The 22942-nt window shown below is 33.8% G+C and overlaps 1 protein-coding gene and 1 long non-coding RNA gene across 2 annotated transcripts; one reads left to right on the top strand and one right to left on the bottom strand.

The window, feature by feature from the left end:
- The first annotated feature begins 1786 nt into the window (after positions 1-1786).
- On the top strand, positions 1787-6421 carry LOC134696995 (uncharacterized). Its single transcript, XR_010103046.1, has 2 exons — positions 1787-1903; positions 6358-6421. It is a non-coding gene; the product is annotated as an uncharacterized LOC134696995 (long non-coding RNA).
- A 13927-nt stretch (positions 6422-20348) lies between these two features.
- Positions 20349-20666, bottom strand: LOC134697498 (KRAB-A domain-containing protein 2-like). Its single transcript, XM_063559779.1, has one exon. The coding sequence runs from the start codon at positions 20664-20666 to the stop codon at positions 20349-20351; it is 318 nt and encodes a 105-aa protein (XP_063415849.1).
- Positions 20667-22942: the final 2276 nt, after the last annotated feature.

Raw genomic sequence — 22942 nt, 5'->3', positions numbered from 1 at the left:
ACACTTTGTTTGCTTGTACATGCGTTGCTTGTACATTTGTTTTTGTTAAGTATTATACCGTTTTAAATAGTATGAAATGCGCTTTTTCTATACTTTTTTAGCCCACCTGGCCCGAAGGGCCAAGTGAGCTTTTCCCATCACTTGGCGTCCGTCGTCCGTCGTCGTCGTCCGTCGTCCGTCGTCGTCGTCGTCCATCGTCGTTAGCTTTTAGAAAAATCTTCTCCTCTGAAACTACTGGGCCAAATTAAACCAAACTTGACCACAATCATAATTGGAGTATCTAGTTTAAAAAATGTGTGGCGTGACCCGGTCAACAAACCAAGATGGCCGCCACGGCTAAAAATAGAACATAGGGGTAAAATGCAGTTTTTGGCTTATAACTCAAAAACCAAAGCATTTAGAGCAAATCTGACATGGGGTTTAATTGTTTATCAGGTCAAGATCTATCTGCCCTGAAATTTTCAGACGAATCAGACAACCCTTTGTTGGGTTGCTGCCCCTGAATTGGTAATTTTAAGGAAATTTTGCTGTTTTTGGTTATTATCTTGAATATTATTATAGATAGAGATAAACTGTAAACAGCAATAATGTTCAGCAAAGTAAGATTAACAAATAAGTCAACATGACCGAAATGGTCAGTTGACCCCTTTAGGAGTTATTGCCCTTTATAGTCAATTTTTAAACATTTTTCGTAAATCTAAGTTATCTTTTACAAAAATCTTCTCCTCTGAAACTTTTGGGCCAAATTAATCCAAACTTGGCCACAATCATTATTGGGGTATCTAGTTTAAAAAATGTGTGGCGTGAATCGGTCAACCAACCAAGATGGCCTCCATGGCTAAAAATAGAACATAGGGGTAAAATGCAGTTTTTGGCTTATAACTCAAAAACCAAAACATTTAGAGCAAATCTGACGGGGTTTAATTGTTTATCAGGTCAAGATCTATCTGCCCTGATATTTTCGGACGAATCGGACAACCCTTTGTTGGGTTGCTGCCCCTGAATTGGTAATTTTAAGGAAATTTTGCTGTTTTTGGTTATTATCTTGAATATTATTATAGATAGAGATAAACTGTAAACATCAATAATGTTCAGCAAAGTAGGATTGACAAATAAGTCAACATAACCAAAATGGTCAATTGACCCCCTAAGGAGTAATTGTCCTTTATAGTCAATTTTTAACACTTTTCATAAAATTGGTAAATTTTTATTAACATTTTCCACTGAAACTACTGGGCCAAGTTCATTATAGATAGAGATAATTGTAAGCAGCAAGACAGTTTATTACAGTAAGATTTACAAACACATCACCATCACCAAAACACAATTTTGTCATGAATCCATCTGCTTCCTTTGTTTAATATTCACATAAACCAAGGTGAGCGACACAGGCTCTTAAGAGCCTCTAGTTCTGTTGTATGTTCTTTTTTGGTTTAAATATCAATTAGTAGTCACCCAATGGATTAAGTGTAAAAACGTCGTTAAAAATCAGAGAAAAACACTATCTGCTTCAATGCCAAAACCTTATTATCGATAGACCGTACATTTTGGTAAATAAAAAAGTGAAAATTTGGTGTGACTTGCAAGCCAATTATACATCAACAATGTGTTGGGGATTATTTGGGTTTATTTTATTATATCAAACAGATTACTATTAGCGAAACACCGTTTCTATAGTGAGCCTTTATAAACAAAACTTATTCGTAGCTAAATTAAATGTTCATTCAACTTGAATTTTGCTTGTTTTAACTAACACCATGAATGTGTTAACACGGTGCGATTCATATAATTTAATTGACTTACAGAATGGTGCTGCAATAACCCATACTAGTAATGATAGTAAGACAGATATACAAGCGATCTGGACTCCCCCGTCGCAACCTGTTGGAAACGTCATAATAACGTACGTATCTTTATGAGAATAGTCACCACAGACACTTCAGAAAAGAATTTCTATAAACCTTAATATTAAAAAAATCTATAAAAGAAGGGCGAAGCTACCGTAGGGAAACTCAAAGTCATAGCTCGAAAATTAACTGACGATGCCATGGCTAAACAAGAATGTGTCCATAGTACACGGATGCCCCACTCGCCCTATCATTTTCTATGTTTACTGGACCGTGAAATTGGAATAAATTCTCTAATTTGGCATTAAAATTAGAATGATCTTTTCAAAGGGAACATGTATACTAAGTTTCAAGTTGATTGAACTTCAACTTCATCAAAAACTACCTTGACCAAAAACTTTAAGCTGAAGTGTAACAGACGGACGAACGAACAGACGGACGGACGGACGAACGAACGGACGAACGGACACACAGACCAGAAAACATAATGCCCCTCTACTATCGTAGGTGGGGCATAGAAAGAAGACAGACAAAAAAAAAGTACACAAGACACAACATAGAAAAGGATCTGTTTTGCATAATCCCTGAATATAGATATAGGAAGATGGGGTGTGAGTGTCAATGAGACAACTCTCCATCCAAATACGATTTTTTAAAAAGTAAACCATTATAGGTCAATGTACGGCCTTCAACACGGAGCCTTGGCTCACACCGAACAACAAGCTATAAAGGGCCCCAAAATTACTAGTGTAAAACCATGTCTTTATTTAATCATTTGAAAAAGCTGATGACCACAACATACGATTTAAGTACACATAAAGAGAGTTTTAAAACACAATGTATTCAAAAGTAAAATCCCAAAAATACTAAAAAAAATTCAAACGGAAAGTCCTTAATCAAACGGCAAGTGATCCATATTTTCACACTTTTTGTATATGTACCTTCAGTTTGCATTAAGGAAAGAAATTTTGACAGAGAAAAATTGAATCGACATCAAAGTCCGACACGTGTTAGGGGTCAAAGATCAAATGATTTTCTGAAACCATGTGCCTTAAACTTCTTCTGTCATAGGGTTCATTCAAATAACACATGGATATTAAATATGAAATACCTCTATAAAAATCCCACAGAGTCCCTACCAAGGACTTAGAAACACGAATCACACCATAAACTTGGGCCGATCTCAGGTGATCAAAAGGGTAAGTAGATCCTGCTCGACATGTGACACCCGTCGTGTTGCTCATGTTATTATGGGAAAACCCGGTAGATATTCTAATTCGGTAGGTCACATTCGTGGAAAATGAACGGGGTTGTAGTTATGACATAAGGAACATATCTGATCTCGTGAAACGGATATTCCGTAATGATCAACCAACACGTGATGGCGTTTCAACTTCGATTCACCAATTGGAACCCTTTGTCTAACAGCTGTCTTGTGTTCAGCATCCCTCTACCGAGGAAATGATGATAACCTAGAGAATGCAAGCCCGGGAACATCATATTCGTTTAGAGATATGCACTCCGTATACAGGCGCTGCTGGAATGTTGCTACATAGAAATGTAAAGTTCACAATTGAGAAACTGAATCATCTTTTGTGTCGTATATTTTTTGTTTTCTACCTACCTTCATTGTCAATTTCTAGATGGATGTCAAGATATGAGGCAGACTTACTGTATATGTTGTATCCTTTGTCTCATCTTCGATTAGAAAGATGTGTTCAACAGAGTCACCAAATTTTGAATTATTAGTGAGAGAACATCATCTATTTAGCGGAATGTGTTCAACATAGTCACCAAATTTTGAATTACTAGTGAGAGAACATCATCTATTTAGCGGAAAGTAAAGTTAAAGGATATTGCTAACTTCTCTTCTTTCTTTCCTAGAAGTTCTTGTATGACGTCAACCTGATAAGAATAAAGGAACTATTCGGCAAGAAGAGGGGCACAGTTGCGTATGATGGGAATGTCGATTGTCTGTTGAAAAAAAACGTCCTCCAAACGTAACAAATATGTTGTCAATATTCAATTCAATTCTTTATTACTTTGAGCAAATGATGCTCATCAGTACAAATATAATATATATGCAAATACAATATATCATAAATAAATACACAAAACATATACATAACTAATAAATGAATACATCCGAGAAGAGTAATACTCTATATTAAGTATTGGTAACTTATAACATGTCTGTTCTACGTTTAAATGCATGGAAAAGATATTTACAAAGGTTACATATGTCTTTTACATTTTCTGTGCCCAACAACTGTATAAGCTTAAATGACGATGGACGCTTATAATAATATGGCTTAATATACTGCCTCCTAATTTCATTATAACAATCACACTGTAAAATAAAATGAAACTCGTCTTCTATCGTATTTAAAGTACAGAGAGTGCATTTTCTTTCTGATCTATTAACCCCGTGATATCGTCCTGTTTCAACAAGTAAGTTATGTGAAGACAATCTTATTCTAGTTAGATACACTCTAAAATTCACATGTTTAGTAAGGTAAAATTGTAAACGAACATTATTTACACAGTATTTATATAAAAAACACTTTGGCGAGCCATCCAATAATTGATTCAAATATTGATAAGCTTGATCAAATATTCTAGTTTTGACAAAATACTTAAGAGTGTCATTTACAACTAAATTATCTTGGTTATACCAGAAGTCATTCAGACCCAAATTAAACAATAAATACTTCAGTTGATAAATCCAACTATTTCTGTTATTACATTGATTCCGTACCTGCTCTTTGTAACAATTTTCAAGAATACAATTATTAGTTGATAAAAGTTTAAACCAGTATCTTATAATATTATACAATCTATAATATATCAAAGGATATCTACCAAGTTCATAATACACCATTACATTCGTTGTACATTGTTTGACACCTAAAATATTTTTGCAAAAATCTAACTGAACTTTTTCAATATTCGGAGCTTTATGAAAGCCCCATATCTCACTGCCATAGCATAACATACTACTTATATATGTATCAAACAAATTAAGGTACGTGAAAACATTCAAATATAAAGATGAAACTTTTGATTTCAAGGCAAATACAGCTTTCCTGCCTTGCTCAGCTAATTGTTTTTGAGTTTTCAAAAATTTTCCGTTATAATTCAACAGAATACCTAAATAACAAAATTCATCAACAATGTCAATAACACTACCATCAAAATACCACTTTTCTTCAACCCTCACATTACCACCATTTCTAAATACCATAATTTTTGTTTTAGCATTGTTCACAGTTAAACCCCATTTTTGGGTGTACAATAAAAGTGTGTCCAACATATCTTGTAAACATTTTACAGAATCAGAAAATAGTATCATATCATCGGCATACATAAGCAAAAATAGAGACAATTCTTGTACTTCATACGGTACATTACCGTTATTTAAAAATTCCATTTCAAAATCGTTCACGTACAATGAAAAAAGGATTGGAGAGAGTACTTCCCCTTGCATTAAGCCAACTGTACTCGTGAACTGCTCTGAATAAAAACCATCAATTCGTACACATGATTTTACATTTGAATACATTGATTTTAGTAATGATAAAAGTTTCCCTGTTATACCAATTTTTGACAATTTCAACCATAAATTCAGTTTACTTATTGTATCAAACGCCTGTTTGTAGTCTACAAAACAGCAATACAAACGATTCTTACTGGAGAGTGTTTTTTGAATGACAGTTAATAAACTAAACATCGCATCAACTGTACTGTTGCCCGGACGAAATCCAAACTGTGCATCAGTTATAATGTCATAGGTATCGGACCAAAGTAATAATCTCATATTCATAATGGATGTGAACAATTTGGCCAAATTACTAACCAAACTTATGCCGCGATAATTTACAGGATCAGACGGATCGCCTTTTTTAAAAACTGGAACAAGTATCGCAACTGTCCATGTTGTCGGAAAGTAACCAGAAGACAATACCCTGTTGAACATTTCCTCTAAGAACGGAATCAGCACATCCTTATATTCAATTAACATTTCGTTCAGAATTCCGTCAATTCCATGACTTTTCCCACGTTTCAATTTGGAAATACATTTCAAAATTTCGTCCTGCGTGATAACACGGTCAAGTTCTTCGTATGTAGTGTCTTGTATACTCTGTGTGTCATTGACTATTGGAGTGTTACTTGATAACTCTTTAAAATGAAGCATCGAAAAAAGAATTGTTAAAGATTGACGTAGCATAGATACTGATAGACCATTCAGTTTCTCAATTCTGATTTGAATCAACGATCTCACAGTCTTAATCCATTTAGATAAGAGTATCTACTATTTCGAATTCATTCTCGCGTCTATCCTTTAACATAACAGGTGTCGCATTATATTGGCTATTTATATAATTGTGTATGTCTTAAGAAATTGAATTCTTTCAATTATTATAGTTTTTTTATACAATGTCTAAAAGTTGTTTTACAAGGAACAATTTACTTGAATAAAAAACCTCATCTGATATTGATTTATTTGTAGAGCCACAGTGGTGCAGGACTTTCAGACTTTCTGGAACAACATTGTATCAACATCAATTCAACAATCTACACCGTCCACCACAACAACTGTTGCCACAACTAAGACTACAAGAGCGACAAGTGCGTCTTCAGCGCTGACTACAGGCTACGCAGGACTCATTGGGACAATGTTTGCGCTGTATATCATGCACATTCTAAATTAATATTTCCTTTTCAAGATAGATCGGGGTCCAAGTTAAAAAAAAAACAATTATTTTAAATGATATGGTGTACATTTTTTTCTGAAATTAACAAGTTTGATGCAGACATGAAAATTATTTGTAAGAATTATGATTTTTCCAAATTAACATTATATCTACTTTAATTCATTTATTGAAAAATATATATGAGGGGATATAATTCAAAATACATATTGTTTTCATGGAATTTCATTATGGAATGTACAATAATTTTTCATGATTTGTTATCTAGTTAGGAATCAAACCTGAAAATATTGATGACTTTTTTTTTATTAAATTCTATTCAAGCCAAATGTGATTTGCCATGTATAATCTATACAAAATCTGACAATTTTGCACACAACTTGTAGCTTGAGGGAAAGCTCGGTGGCCGATACTCTTTTATAAGATTTATATAAACTACATTTAAAAAAAACTATTGATATATATATATATATATATTGATATTGGTAATCAAGATCGAACATGTCCTTTAATTGTATTACTCAGATAATTGAAAAAGTACAAATGATATGATAATAAAATAAATGACATCATCGGGGGGATTTACAGTACAATGTTGAATCACACACAAATAAAGGTTCAAAGGATTTTTATGATACATTTGTACGTTTCTGAGTGAATTGGTCCAGTTTTAACGCCAATAATTTCCTATAAAATGATGTTTAATCCGTATACATCCTTAAAATTGGAGTAATGCATTTGATTTCTCCCCGTCCTATACCTCTTTTGCACGAAAGTTGTATATTTTTGTCATTGAATTGACAAAAAACTATAATAATATCTTACTATCATTCGAATGAATATTTTGTGTTTATTATTTAATTCAAAGGTGAATGCGAAGTGAAAATAAATATTTTAACGTTAGTGTATTCCTACTGTTTATGCCTAAGCGAGATGAATGGTGAGACTTCCATATTGATAAAAAATATTTTGTCCGATATACATTTGTACGTTTATAATATAAAGAAGAAGATGTGGTATGATTGCCAACGAGACAACTGTCCACAAGAGACCAAAATGACACACAAATTAAGAACTATAGGTCACCGTACGGCCTCCACCAATGAGCAAAGCCCATACCGCATAGTCAGCAAAAAAGTGGACAAGACTATTGTTTTCAATCCAGATACGGCCAAAACTTTTGTTTAAGGAAAGAATCAGAAAGTCATTTTTTTTTCTCTCAAATATCTCAGACTGCCTCCTCAAATCAAATGGTTCGTACCTGAGATTTGAAATCTTTCTAGAGCTTATACTGACTGGGGATCATTATTCAATTTGTTAAACATGTTTTCGTAGGTAAATAATATTGTGGAACTTTTTTTTCATGAGAGTGTAATAGTCTATAGAGTATTTACCATTACTTTCTGTTTAGTGGAATAATGAAATAGAAGTCAATACGTTCTTGTTCAATCCTGTGTCGCTTTGAAGGTTTCCTGATTGTCATGACAACCTCAGCCTAAGCAATGTGTATTACTGTAATTTGAATTTCAAAATGACTGAGTGCCGTTTTTTCAACGCACTGGTCAACTCCACCATAGCAAATCACATGACTTTGACAATCAGTAAATACCGGCCAGCGAAAAATGTCTTTATAAGTAAAGAATTGTCGTATAAAAATTAAATACTCGGGAAATGGCAAAGTTCACGAAGTCTAGTCTGATTAATCATTTTACAAAAAAAAAAAAAAAAAAGTCCGAGCAAAATGGGGGGGGGGGCGTACGCCCTCTACGCCCCCCTCTGAATCCGCCACTGAAAATCATTCAACAGTCTTCCTATTTTTATATTGTAAATAAAGATGTCTGTGAAATATTTGAATTTCTATTTTATTTTGGTACTGGCTATGGTTACATTGAAATGTAAAAGTCGTAAAAAAGTTATTGTTACAATGAAGTTTAGGCTATATCGCCGGAATGCAGACAAATGGTTGACTAAGGAACTACATAGAATACTTACGAGTGTAACAATGATATTTATGTCTACGGTTACATTGTGTTATTGTTACGTAAATGCACTCAAATGAAAAATTATTTTTTACAATATTTTATACATTATTTTAATTTTTATTTTAATTGTCAGTGTACACACAACCAGTATGTTGTTTCAGTCCGATGCATTTTTGGCCCGGTGTAACCACTCTCAGTGGCGGATCCAGAAATTTACATAAGTGGGGGGCCAATGACTGACCTAAGAGGGGGCCGGCTCCAGTCACGTTTCAATGATTCTCCTATATAAGCAACCAATTTTTTTCCAAAAAGGGGGGGGCGGGTCTCCAGCCCCCCCCCCCCCTAAATCCACCTCTGACTCTAGGCAGCCCTCACAAACGAGTAATTGGAGTGGATGGGTTGGGTGGCTCAGTGTTGTATTAATATATAAGAAGATGTGGTATAACTGTAAATGAGAAAAGTCTCCTGTTCATATAAGTCGTAATTTGTAGAAGTAAACCATTATAGGTCAAAGTACGGTCTTCAACACCGTGCCGGCATGAGCTCTCACCGAACATCAAGGTGTAAAGGGTCCCAAAAGTGACTAGTGTAAAACCATAACTTGAAAACCAACTACAGAATACCAAACTCCTGACCTAAGACAATAACCTCTTTTGTATTGTTACAATCTCAAAAACGTGTCCGATAATTTAAGAATGTGTCCAGTTAAAAACGCCAGAATATTTCAAAACTCATATACCCCCAATGATACTCTGTAAAGTAAAAACGCAATTCAATATTAATGGTGTGGGATACGATAGAACCCGTATTGTTCGGTTGGATTATAAATGATTAGAAAAAAAAGTCGAAGTAGGTGCCAAAAAAAAATCTGGAGGAAAGGTTTAGTAATCCGTACAGACAAATGTCCAAGGTATGCTACACTGTGCACGCTTTCTTCTGCTTGCAGACACAGACTACACTACCAACAATTTGACCAGCGTTTACATGTACATTAAATGCCGCTATAAAAGCAGTACTTTTAGGAAACAGTACTAATCAGTACATTAAATGCCGCTATATAAACAGTACTTTTAGGAAACATTACTAAACAGTACATTAAATGCCGCTATATAAACAGTACTTTAAGAAACATCACTATTCAGTACATTACCTTTTATATCATTTTCAGTAATGTTGGGAAAAAGTTGATTACAGTACTGAAAATTACAGTCATTTATCAGTACTGAAAATTTCAGCCATTTTTCAGTACTGAAAATTTCAGCCATTTTTCAGTACTGAAAATTTCAGTCATTTTCAGTACTGAAAATTTCAGTCATTTTTCAGTACTGAAAATTTCAGCCATTTTTCAGTACTGAAAATTTCAGCCATTTTTCAGTACTGAAAATTTCAGCCATTTTTCAGTACTGAAAATTTCAGTCATTTTTCAGTACTGAAAATTTCAGTCATTTTTAAGTACTGCAAATTCAATCATTTTTAAGTACAGAAAGTTGTAGTCAAATTCAAGACCTAATAAAAAACTCGGTTATGCTATCACAAGGGGACCTTTCACAAATATCATAAGCCCCAAGGGTGAGTTGGGAATAGAAATATGCTCACTTGGTCCTGTTCCGATCGGCAGTAAAAAGCTTGTTAAAGTGGGGTGTCCGTCTGGCTGTGAAAGATGTATCAAATGTGCAGCTACGTCCTGTCAGAATGCATATATCGAGGTTTAATCCAATGCCTCGAGTAAAGAGAGTGACAAGATCTCTGCACGCTAAGAACCCTTGCAACAACTCTTCTTGTTGCATGGCAAAATTTTTGTCCCTTACTTATATACCTTTATTTTCCAGTGGAAGTCGAAATTCCCCCTGATCATCATCGGGATGGCCCTCTATTATTAAAAGACCTACTAGTTCCTGTTGTATTTATTTTTAACTTGTTTTCGTCCAGAACCATCGTGAAATATTTGCCACTGGACATAAAGCAATCAACAATCAATAAAAATTAATCATCAACAAATATCATAAGTTGGTTTGGGATAAAAACAAGAATTTTATTTTAAAACTCCATGGCTATATTTATTCTTTCATTTCAACACATTAATACATTAAAGAGGATTCTTTTGATGGACTTTATGACCACATTCGTTATGTGCCTGTTTCAAGCCACGACTTTTTTTGATTGTTGTTATTTGTTGTATGTCATAACTGGTGTTATTCAATTTTTTTGGCGTAAACCAGTGCGGGTTTTTTCCTGACGATTAGTTTCGCTAGTTATCAAGATGACTTTTACAGCTTTCCATGAGCAATGATGTTTTCATTAATGATTTATGTGAAAGGCGTAAAAGGAGCTGTCATAAAAACAGTCAAATTCAATCACATTAGCAACAAAATTATACAAAACTATCAGACAGGGGTCACCAATACAGTTTTTCAATATTAGGAAGTCCGCACCATACAAGAAGTTCTGAATAGGTCCGAGAGAAAAAAATAGATGTCATCTAGATGTAAAGCACAATGTCAGAATATCGTTCATCAAACTAAATGTATAACTACACAAAGACATATCTATAACATGACTTTGTCCGACTTGGGACAGAGGTGCATATAAATATGGCGGGTTAAACCGATTTTGTCGACGTCTGACGTTGAACATTATGGTTATTTATATAGTATCCTTGTTCTGTTGTTGTTAGTTGGGAGGCATACCACATCTCCTTGTTTTATTAATAGAACTAAATATGTAGATTATATATATATGCAGTCGTCTATATTAAATATTTCATACTTTCTTGTAGCACTTGAAATGCAATGACGTCTTTAATATAGTTCACGTTTCTCTTATAGATAGAAAAGATTCTTTTGATACCATGACAGTTTGTTATCAGTAATAATTTAAAAGAATAAGCACATGTTTCAAGATATTTTTATAACATTAACCTTGGATCAAGTCAGGAACCTGTAGTCTAGTGGTTATGGTTGGTTCATTTCGGTAATATTTGTTGTTTGTAAATTGTTTTGTTATACATGTACATTAGGCAGTTAATATTCTGATATGAATTGTTTCATATTCATATTTCACATGTTTAAACCTTTTATAGCGACTTTTACTCACTCTATGAAGGTCGTACAGTCGACTATAATTGCGTATATCTACCTAAAACTTTGGTGAATTATTATAGTTGTATCATTGAAAATTATAACAACATTCCTTATTTTTACCAACACTGCTATTTTCTATTCAACGGCAAGAAAATAGAACTTTGCTTCGTATTGTTCTTTGTGTGGTTTTAATATAGCATAATAATTTTGACAGCAGTAGATTTTGATTTTTAGGGTAGTAAGGCAGAATCCAATTCAAATACTTAATTCTAGATATGAAAAGAAATGTTAGTTAAATCTCCACAAAACAGTAACACTTCATACAAAAGATATTTCAGTCTATTACTAATTGGAGTCTTATTCGGTTTTCTTCATCTTTTACGTTACAAGTAAAAGAGTGTTCAATTGCAAAAAAATGATTTTTTTTGTCCTTGACCTAAAGCACTTTCAAAAAACTACAGACAAATTTTCTACCTATGAACCCAAAGTGAATTGATCTAGCACATGATTTTTTTAATTGGAAATGAACACGAATCGAGTCTTCACAAGAATTTTTATATACTAGTATTGCTAAAAGAAAAAGACAAAAAAACTAAATTTAACATTGACTAATGACCTGTGCAAATTAGACAAATAATAGTTCACAAGACACATAGAAAACTAATGACTAAGCAACACGAATCCCACCATGGGTTTGATCTCGGGTGCTCCTGAAGGGTATGCTGATCCTGTTCCACATATAAATGTAGCACCCATCCTGTTGCTCATGTTATTACAAACCCGTTAAATAGTCCAATTCGGTAGTTCATTAATAGGTTAGTGAGGAAATAACATAATAAAAATAGAAATTTGTTTTCAAGCAGTTGCTTGACAATAAAAATGAGGTCAAGGCCAACAGACATAATACAGACTTTCGTTATACATGTATTAGCCACAAGGTATGAAGCCTCCAGTTAAAGTCAATTACCATATAAAATACCAAGCTCAATACAAATAGCTAACGCCGTAGGATTGTTATCTGTATCTTTCGCATGTCACAGGCACGACTATAAAGCAAGAAGACAAGCAAAGTCATGTACATCGATGACTCGCATCCTGGATTTTAGTTGTATTTGTTGATCAACTTTGAAACAAATTACTCAGGGGAAAGGGTCTTACTGGCAAAAGACAGAACGAAAGATTTTTTTCTAATCCATTTAACAACTTAATATTCTAAAAATAATTTATTCAAACGCCTGTACCAAGGTAGGAACCTTCTCATTGCTTGTCTCATGTCAAAAAAACATTAAAAAAATCTTTGTTGATTTAGTTTTCATTCACAATGCAGAGCATGCTACATGTATCAAGTGTCGATGGTATGTTTCCCTTTTGATTTTTGTTTGGTGTTTTTCATCGATTGATTGCTGTCGGATACGAATGCGTTTTTTTTGGGGGGAGGGGGACAGGGACATTTGGAGCTACATGAATGGTGAAAGCATAAAATTTCTACATGTCACACAACATGGAAAGGACTATTTCAATGTTTTGTACTTAAATGTTTCATTTAAAACTAAATTTTCTCTTTTGAGACTTTATCTGGAAAATATACACTCATGGCAAGTTATTATAGGTTCTTGTGGTCTCTTTAAAAATACACCACCACTGTATGTCTCTTACAGTTTTGTTTAAATGTTCTTCCCTGCACATAATTACTTATTTGTATGTTATCTTCTTGTAGGATGTTGATTCAATGATAAAATCCTGTTTAATAAACGTATTAGACTCTTGGAATTCTTCATTCTGTTGCTGAAATCTAAAAATAAAATTCAGGGTACAATTTTCTTAAATAATCATCAAATACTACGGTAACCTTACCAATCAGGGTTATTATTAAGGAATTTTAAGACGAGTCCATATATTTAGCATTTCTGACACGTGCAATGGTGAGATTAAGGATTTTTTGTGATTTATAATTTATCATTGCAGTCTCCATGATAAACTAGAACAAGAAAAACAAGAGTGCACACGCTGAAATGTCTCGCCTTCTTTACTTATCATTGATATTATGTTGATAGTCCTAAGTAAAAAGCTTTATTAAAGACTGTCACAAAAACCTTACATTAACCAAGATAACAAAAAAAAGACCAATGAACCATGAAAATGATGTCAAGGTCAGATGAACCATGTCAGGCAGACATGTACAGCTATGCTTCCATACAACAAATATAGTTGACCTATTACTTATAGTTTAAGAAAAACAGACCAAAACACAAAAACTTAACACTGGGCAATGAACCATGAAAATCAGGTCAAGGTCAAATTAAACCTGCACGACTGACATATAGATCATAAAATATTTCCATACACTAAATATAGTTGACCTATAGCATATAGTATTAGATAAAAAGACCAAAACTCAAAAACTTAACTTTGACCACTGAACCATGAAAATGAGGTCAAGGTCAGATGACATCTGCTCGCTAGACATGTACACCTTACAATCATTCCATACAACAAATATAGAAGATCTATTGCATAGATTATGAGAAAAACAGACCAAAACACAAAAATCTAACTATAACCACTGAACCATGAAAATGAGGTCAATGACATCGGCCAGTTGGACATGTACACCTTACAGTCCTTCCATACACCGAATATACTAGCCCTATTGATTATAGTATCTGAGATATGTACTTGACCACCAAAACTTAACCTTGTTCACTGATCCATGAAATGAGGTCGAGGTCGAGGTCAAGTGAAAACTGTCTGACGGGAATGAAGACCTTGCAAGGAATGCACATACCAAATATAGTTATCCAATTAAAAATTGAATGCTTCTTTTTGTAAATTTATTGGGGTGTAAAAGCGTTGACCGAAGTACATTTTGTATGAAGCGCGGAAGCGCTTTAAACTAAAAATGTGCGCACGGTCAACGCTTTTACAACCCTATAAAGTTACAAAAAGAAGCATTCAATACTTATAATTACATTTTTTAGTTATGATCATGAAAACACGAATTTTATACATTTTGTATTTTATTCACCTGTGCACTTTATTGTGGGACCACGTGCTATCATGAATGAAACGTTTTATTGAGTGATGCAATTGCTCACGGAATAACACGTAATGTGCAGTTAGTCAATCAAAATAAAGTATAATGATGAAACATACATCAAATGTAATTATTTAGTTATAATAAGAGAAAATTTAACATTACAAAAAATATTAACTTTTTTTCAAGTGTTCACTGAACCATGAAAATGAGGTCAAGGACATTGGACATGTTACTGACCGAAAGTTCGTAACATGAGGCATCTATATACAAAGTGTGAAGCATTCAGGTCTTCTACCTTCTAAAATATAAAGCTTTTAAGAAGTTAGCTAACGCCGCCGCCGTAGCAGCCGCCGCCGCCGGATCACTATCCCTATGTCGAGCTTTCTGCAACAAAAGTTGCAGGCTCGACAAAAATTTAATAAATACATTAACGGTACCATTTTTTCTGCACCAGATGCGCATTTCGACAATACTTGTCTCTTCAGTGATGCTCGTGGCCAAAATATTTAAAATCCAAAGCGTATATAAAAGATGAAGAGCTATAATAAGTTAACCCTTAAAATAAGATCTATGAATATTTTTCAGTCATTGATATAACATTGTTTTTATTATCCATAGTTCATGGATGGAGTATGATGCATGCACATATATTATTTTTTAAATTCTGTATTTTACTGATAAATATACTCACTTTTATAGTCAACATCACACTTTTACACTAACAGCAACAACTGCAGGTGAGACACAGAGTTCTGTGGATCCATTTAGAAAATGTTCAATCCATGTATCCCTATGAAGATTTCTTGTTCCCTAGTTTGGTAAAATAATTAAGCTCATTAGTATGCAGAGGAAACCAGTTTTTACAATTTTAGAAAAGTTAACGGACAATGATAACGGATAAAAATTTATGAATATAGCAAAGTGGGCTAAAACAAATATGACAACCAATTCTTTTAAATGGATTTTTTAAAACTTTGCTATAGGCTGATAAAACTTGAAAGAAATTATTTTGCCCAACATGCCCAGAGCATGAAGAAAATTAACTCTCTGCAACCTAAAATGCAGGAACTAAATTGTGTACAAATTAAAATAAACAGCTGCGCCATGAGCGCATGATACGCCTTGCGTCTTGTGTGATAGTTTAATGCAATAATCATAAATATTTTTTTAGAAAGTTTTAAGCAATAACCAAATATTGTTTTTGAGATACAGATGAACCCCAAAAAACTAAATATCACTAAAATAAAATTTTGAATTAAAACCAAAAAGTATATAGATCTTAAGATTAATGTTACAAAGTAGTATGTAAAGTTTTAAGCAATGATCATAAATTGATTTTGAGATACGGCGTGACATGCATGTAAAAATACCCTCCCCCTTTTTTACAAAATACTAAATAACTGAAAAATGAAATTTTAAATCATCACCAAAAAGTATACAGATCTTAAGATCAATATAACAAAGAAATGTGTAAAGTTTTAAGCAACAATCATAAATAGATTTTGAGATACGGCGTGACATGTAAAAATACCCTCCCCCTTTTTTACAAAATACTAAATAACTGAAAAACGAAATTTTAAATCATCACCAAAAAGTATACAGATCTTGAGCTTAATATAACAAAAAAAGTGTGTAAAGTTTTAAGCAATAATCATAAATCGTTTTTGAGATACGGCGCGACATGTAAAAATCCCCTCCCCTTTTTTACAAAATACTAAATAACTCCAAAAAAAAATGAAATTTTGAATCATCACCAAAAAGTATACAGATCTTAAAATTAATATAACTAAGAAGTGTGTAAAGTTTTAAGCAATAATCAAAAATTGTTTTTGATATACAGTGCGACATATGAAAAAAAAAACAACCCTATTTTAGTTACAAAGTGCCGTAACGCAAAAAGTTTTAATCTTATTTTGACCGAAAAGTATACAGAGCATTTGACTATCATAAGAAACAACTACAATAAGTTTCGTGAAATTTGGATAAGTTGTTCTCAAGTTACGGCGCGACATGTTTACGCCGAACAGACAGACAGACGGACGGACACCGGACATTTGTATAACATAATACGTCCCGTCAAAATTTTGACGGTCGTATAAAAAAGTAAAAATGAAGCTTTGCTGTAGTAAAATATAAACTTGCGTAGCAACAGATCAAAATGATTAGATCTATTCGTCAACTCCTCCCCCCCCCCCCCCCCCCAAAACCATCAAATTATTGTCCCCTTAAAACCAAACAACCCTTACCATGGCAACCATAAAAGAACCATTGTAGTAAAGTTACAGATTGCATAACAATATACACGGAGACAAATTATTTTAAGTGACACAGTTTTGATGGCAACATCCAGTGGCGGATCCAGTAATTTTCATAAGTGGGTGGGGGCCGCTAACTGCCTAAGAGGCGTCTCGCTCCAGTCAAGCTTCGGTGATTCCCTTTATAAGCTAGCAGGATTTTTTCCCATAAAGGGAGGCTGGACCCTCCCCCCCCCCTCCCCCCTTAATCCGCATCTGACATAATTTCGGCAATTCGCAAGAGATTCACTTTTTATCGAGTATTGAGTTGCGAGTTAAGAAAGTCGAGTTGCGAGTATTGAGTTGTGAGAAACGAAAGTCGAGTTGCAAGTTACAAAAGTCGAGTTGCGAGTTACAAAAGTCTTGTTGCGAGTTTTAAAAGTTGAGTTGCGAGTTATAATAATAATATAATAAAAACTCATTAGGATTAAACCAAAATTCAATAAGGCTCTCTACATACAATATCAACTACATAAATGAATAATTTACTAATATACAAATGTAAACAATAGATCTAAATAAACAAACTATAATTACAACAACAACCAGGTGCTCCGCAGGGCACATCTTTATACGACGCCAGTGGTGCAACCCTGAACGGTTGGAGCAAATTTGGTCACAATATTGAAGCTTCATACTGTCTGAATTTGGATTGTGATCGAATTTTTGTCATAATTAAGGTTTTTGTCACAAAATAAATGTGGCCAGAGATCTAACAAATCTACTATACAATACTGCGCAATTGAAGGCTTCTTCTTGAAATTTTTCAAAATTCGAATTTCGAAAATTTTGAAAAAAAGGAATCCCTTAAAAAAATTAACCCCCCCTAAAAAAAAACTTATTGAAACCCTCTTTTTAAGCAATAACCCTTCAACTCAATCCCATCATTTCCCTTGTAGTATGGAACCTTGTGTTACGATTTCAGAGAGATTCATTCACCTAAACAATTTTTGTTTGGAAACTAGAAACATGCTTCTTTTTTGCCCTTTTTTGGCCCCACTAATTCCTACATATTTTGGGCAATTATTCCATAACTTAATCCTAGCCTCCCCTTTGTTATGTAGAACATTGTGGTACAATTTTAGAGAAGTCAATACAATAACACAAAATTTATTGTCTTGGAACTAGAAAAATGCTGGCTTTTGGTCCCTTTTTGGTCCTTTATTCCTAAACTTTTGACCCATAACCCCGTAAACGAATCCAAACCTTCTACTTGTGGTTTTAAACATTGTGGTACAATTTCAGAGCAAATGAAATACTTATACACAAGTTATTATCCTTACTAGAAAAATCCTTGTTTTGGGCTTCTTATTCCAAAACGGTTGGACAACCATCCCCAAAATCGATCCCAACCTTCCTTTTGTGGTATTGACCCTTTAGAAAAAAAATCATTAAGATCTATTTTTTTTTAACTAAAGAAACTGTCCGGAAACCAATTGGGCTTCGGACGATGCAGACGAAAACGACATCATACCATTATCCGATCCAAAAAAATGTTTGAGGTCGTATAAAAAATACCTATAGTATAATTGGGCCACTAAAAGAACCAGATGCTCCGCAGGGCACAGCTTTATACGAAAACAAAAACTCCCAAAATCAATCACAACCTTCCTTTTGTCGTCATAAACCTTGTGTGAAAATTTCATAGATTTCTATTTTCTTATACTAAAGATATTGTGCAAAAACTAAGAAAAATGCTTGTTTTGGACCGTTTTTGGCCCCTAATTCCTAAACTGTTGGGACCAAAACTCTCAAAATCAATCCCAACCTTCTTTTTGTGGTCATAAACCTTATGTTAAAAGACGTAGGTTCGGTAAGAGCCGATCTTGGCCTCAATTTTCAAGTTCATCTGACGAAATATTTTAGACACTTTTTAAACACCTGAGTGTCTATTTCAATTGATTCAATTAGTTTTTGTGAAAGATTTCAACTGATTAAAAAAATCTATCAAATTCGCCAAAAAACGTCACTTTTCAGATGGTTTTGGTCAAAAATGAAAAATGCCGCATCCGTGTTCATCCTCAACCTTTATATTTATTATGTATTATCATCAAATACAACTTAAATTTCAATATTATGGATGAACACGAATCTGGCCACTTTCATTTTAGACCATCTTCGCTAGCCAAGGGTTACGATCCACTCCCGCTCTCTCGTAACCCTTGGCCAGCGAAGATGATTTTAGACAGAAACCGTCTAAAATTTGTCTAAAATGCTGAAATTGTGAAGATTTCAGTAATTTAGCGTGACTTTATGATGCTAGAACCCGATATATGTGCATTGTATTGTCAAAAACAGCCCATATTTATGTACCAGAATCATTCTACTTTCCAATAAATGGCTTAACGATTACATTATCACAATTTTGTAAAATTGCTATATTTTGGGGCCAAAAAGGAGTCTTACCGTACCTACTCCTTTAATAGAATTCTGTTTACTGAAAGTTCTTGTGCGAAACCAAGTAAAATACTAATTTGGGCCCTTTTTGTCCCTAATTCCTAAACTGTTGGGACCAGAACTCCCAAAATCAATCCCAACCTTCCTTTTATGGTCATAAACCTTGCGTTTAAATTTCACGTGTTTCCTTATACTTAAGTTAAAGTGCGAAAACACCAAATGTTTTCGGACGACGACGACGACGACGCCAACGTCATACCAATATACGACCGAGACCACAATTGTCTGTTCTTCTTCGCTTCGTTGTAGGTCGTGATAACGTCGATGTGAGATCGTAACGCAATCTCTCCGAATAGAAACACGCTTTCGCTACGCTCTCGCAACGATTGTACAGCGACCTTTGCGATCTTACTACGATCTTAATGCGCTTTCACTACGCTTCTACCACGACCTAATTTCGCCACGACCGCACCACGATTGTTTTGAACATGTTTAAAGATGGCCACGCTCTTCACGATCTTGAAGATCTCACCACAACCGTGGTACGACCTTACTGCGACCTACACGATCATCAAAATTTGCATTTTTTCCACAGATCGTAGTGCGATCGTGGCTTAGTGGGACTGGGGTATAAGAGAAAACTCAATTCGGAACATCCATAATCACATGGCTAAATCAAATAACAAAACGCATCAAAAAAAGGATAGACAAGAATAATCAATTCAGGTTTAGATTATCAGAACTTAACTCATTTGGCCTTTCATTGCTTATTTCATCTGGCTTATCAGAGCTTTGAAAATGCTGAATCAGATCTTCCTCGGTCTGCAAAGAACCAAGAATCTCTTGAGGTAGTGATGATGATGATAGTCCTATCTTAGCATCACAGCCAAACATTGCCTTGTATGGTGATCTGTTTTTACCAGAATGATGACTGTTGGTTTTTTCAAACTGAACAAATTTCAACCCTATATTCCACTTTTTACTGTTGTTCTCTCTCATTCAGATAACCAGCATGTCTTTGATATCTGTATTTCCTCTTTCAACACTTCCTTGTGACTGAGGATGTCGAGGTTTTCCATGAACTTTTGTACAATCTGCCCACATGTCTTTCAGTTCTTTTATAATATTGGCCGTAAATTCACGTCCGTTATCCGACTGCAGGATATGTGGGGCACCAAAAAGTAAAAATATATCTAGTAGCTGATAGGCGACTTCTGATGCGTGCTTTGATGTAAGTGCTCGCAATATAGCAAACTTGGTCAGATGATCTTGATAATGCATGATAAATCTGAAATCACCATCTCTCATAGACTGCATGTCTACTAGATCAACCTGAGCTCTACTGTTAAAGTCCTTACTTATCAATGGCTTAACAACTAGACCTTAACTGGCAATTTTCCTTTTTTTGAGTTGACATTCTTCGCACATTTCTTTAAACAAATTCAGAGCATGCCTTGTCACATTCGCGTACTTCTTGTTGACATCTTTTAACATTTTATCTTTTCCACCATGTCCACTAGTCAAATGTGCTCTCATTATAATGCTGTATATTTCCTCTGCATATGCATAATTTAGGATAGGATCTGTCAATGACAGTCGCTTTTTAATCAATTTTTCGACATCACCACAGTGTAACACATCAAATCTGCAATTTCAAAGTATATAAATTTGTTAATTTGTAATTTTTCAACGGTTGCCTTATACAATTAGATTAAAAAAACAATTTAGTAGCAGAAAAAAAGAAAAAAAAACAAAAAGTCTCAATGTTTTGTCAATGAATTGGTGCATGCTAAATTTCCAGTGGCAAATATTTCATTCATATTCAAGAGGTCTGTGAGGTAACTTAATGAGAGTTGTCTCATTGGCAATCATATCACATCTTCTTATTTATAATTAACGTTATTACAAGTTGTCAACTTAATTTTTATATGTGATCATGTACTTTTTCACTTGTCCATTTGTTAGAATGAGTGCATCATATTTTTATTTTCAATATTTTGCAAGATGAGCATAGGAGCCTATAGCTTTTCTTATTAACGCTTTTATGAACACTTTAAAATAAATTACAGCTCAACAGTAGAAATGCACCTACCTTTGCATATGATAATAATCCGATGAATGTCCTTTTAATCCAATCTTAATTTTGTTCAAAATAGTTTCATATTATTCTCTGTTCCATAATATACTTTTCTGATTAGAATCAGAATTTTCAATTAATTGGTTTGTAAATCTTTGTTCTGGTGTTAGAACATCATAACATTCTGCCATGATGAAAAGAAGATCATTAATGAAATACAGAGTGAGTACTTACTCAAATTTGTTGGAGTTTCTAATTATAGACACTAAAACTAGTAAAACATAAAAACTTAACCTGCAGGCTAGATTTATAAAGAATAATCTTAAATATATTTAAATCAATACTTTTTTGTAGTTTTACAATATATTTCTATCATCTAATTCATGTATTGCATATTTACACAATTTGCCTGAAATAGACCAGGCATTTTGTGTAATTTTCATTAAAAATTTCAGGCATTTTACAAAATGACTAGGGTTTTTTAGGCATTTTACAAAATGCCTGTCAACTTTAGGCATTTTAGAAAATGCCTAAAAATTCAGTCATTTTACAAAATGCCTAAATTCAGAAAATGCCTGTAACATATACAAAGAGGTAACCAAAGATTTTGCGACGATGCAAATATTAAACTTTACAATATAAATAAATATCTTTAACCAACGAATTCAAATAGCAAAAGCTATGCAATTAACAAATATATACTCATATGCTTCATGTAAATTATTTAACAATGAAATACATTAATTATGAAACTTGAAGTTTTACCAAGGGCGCTAATATTTAATTAATAACACTGTCTACCACACAGCATTTCGGGGACACTCCCTCTGGTATCTTTCCCCCTCTTTTATAGCTGACTATGCGGGGGCTTTTTCTAACTATTGGGGGCATTATGATGACCTATAGTTGTTAATGTTTGTGTCATATAGTCACAGAGTCATCCTCATTGCTTCCCTCAATCTTTATTCTATCACCAATAGTTTCAACACCTAGTCTGGTCAAGTCTTGATCAGTAAGGTACTGAAAAGTGTCATCTTCTATCCTATCATCTTTAAAAAATTTAATTTGAAAGATTTGCAGATTAAGCTCTACAAGAGCACGTTGTATAGCAGACGACATGTTGCCAGTATGAAAATAAACCCGAAAAAAATATACATGTTTTCGGTTATTTTCGGAAGTCTACCACCACCACATAATGAAAAAAGGCACTGAAAGTAATTGATTAACCACCTAGTATAATATTTGTTGAACCAAACATAAAACATTTTGACCACTGATCATAAAGTTGTTTGAACTGAACATAATATTTATTTTACTGAACATAATGATCAGTCTACAGAACATAATATTTATTTCACTCAACATAATTATAACAGTTCTGATAATAAAATGCTGCACTTTAGCGCATGATACGCCCGTTGCTCTTTTAACTTGTTTTTAAAAGTGTTAGTTATTGTCCCAAAATTGGAAAATCCCCCCTTTTTTAAGCATAAAAATTCATAACACGGAAATGTAA

Source organism: Mytilus trossulus, chromosome 14 (genome assembly GCF_036588685.1).
Source record: "Mytilus trossulus isolate FHL-02 chromosome 14, PNRI_Mtr1.1.1.hap1, whole genome shotgun sequence".
NCBI classification, from domain to species: Eukaryota; Metazoa; Mollusca; class Bivalvia; order Mytilida; family Mytilidae; genus Mytilus; species Mytilus trossulus.
The sequence above is the reverse complement of the archived record's forward strand: the minus strand, read 5'-3'. Positions and strand labels throughout refer to the sequence as shown.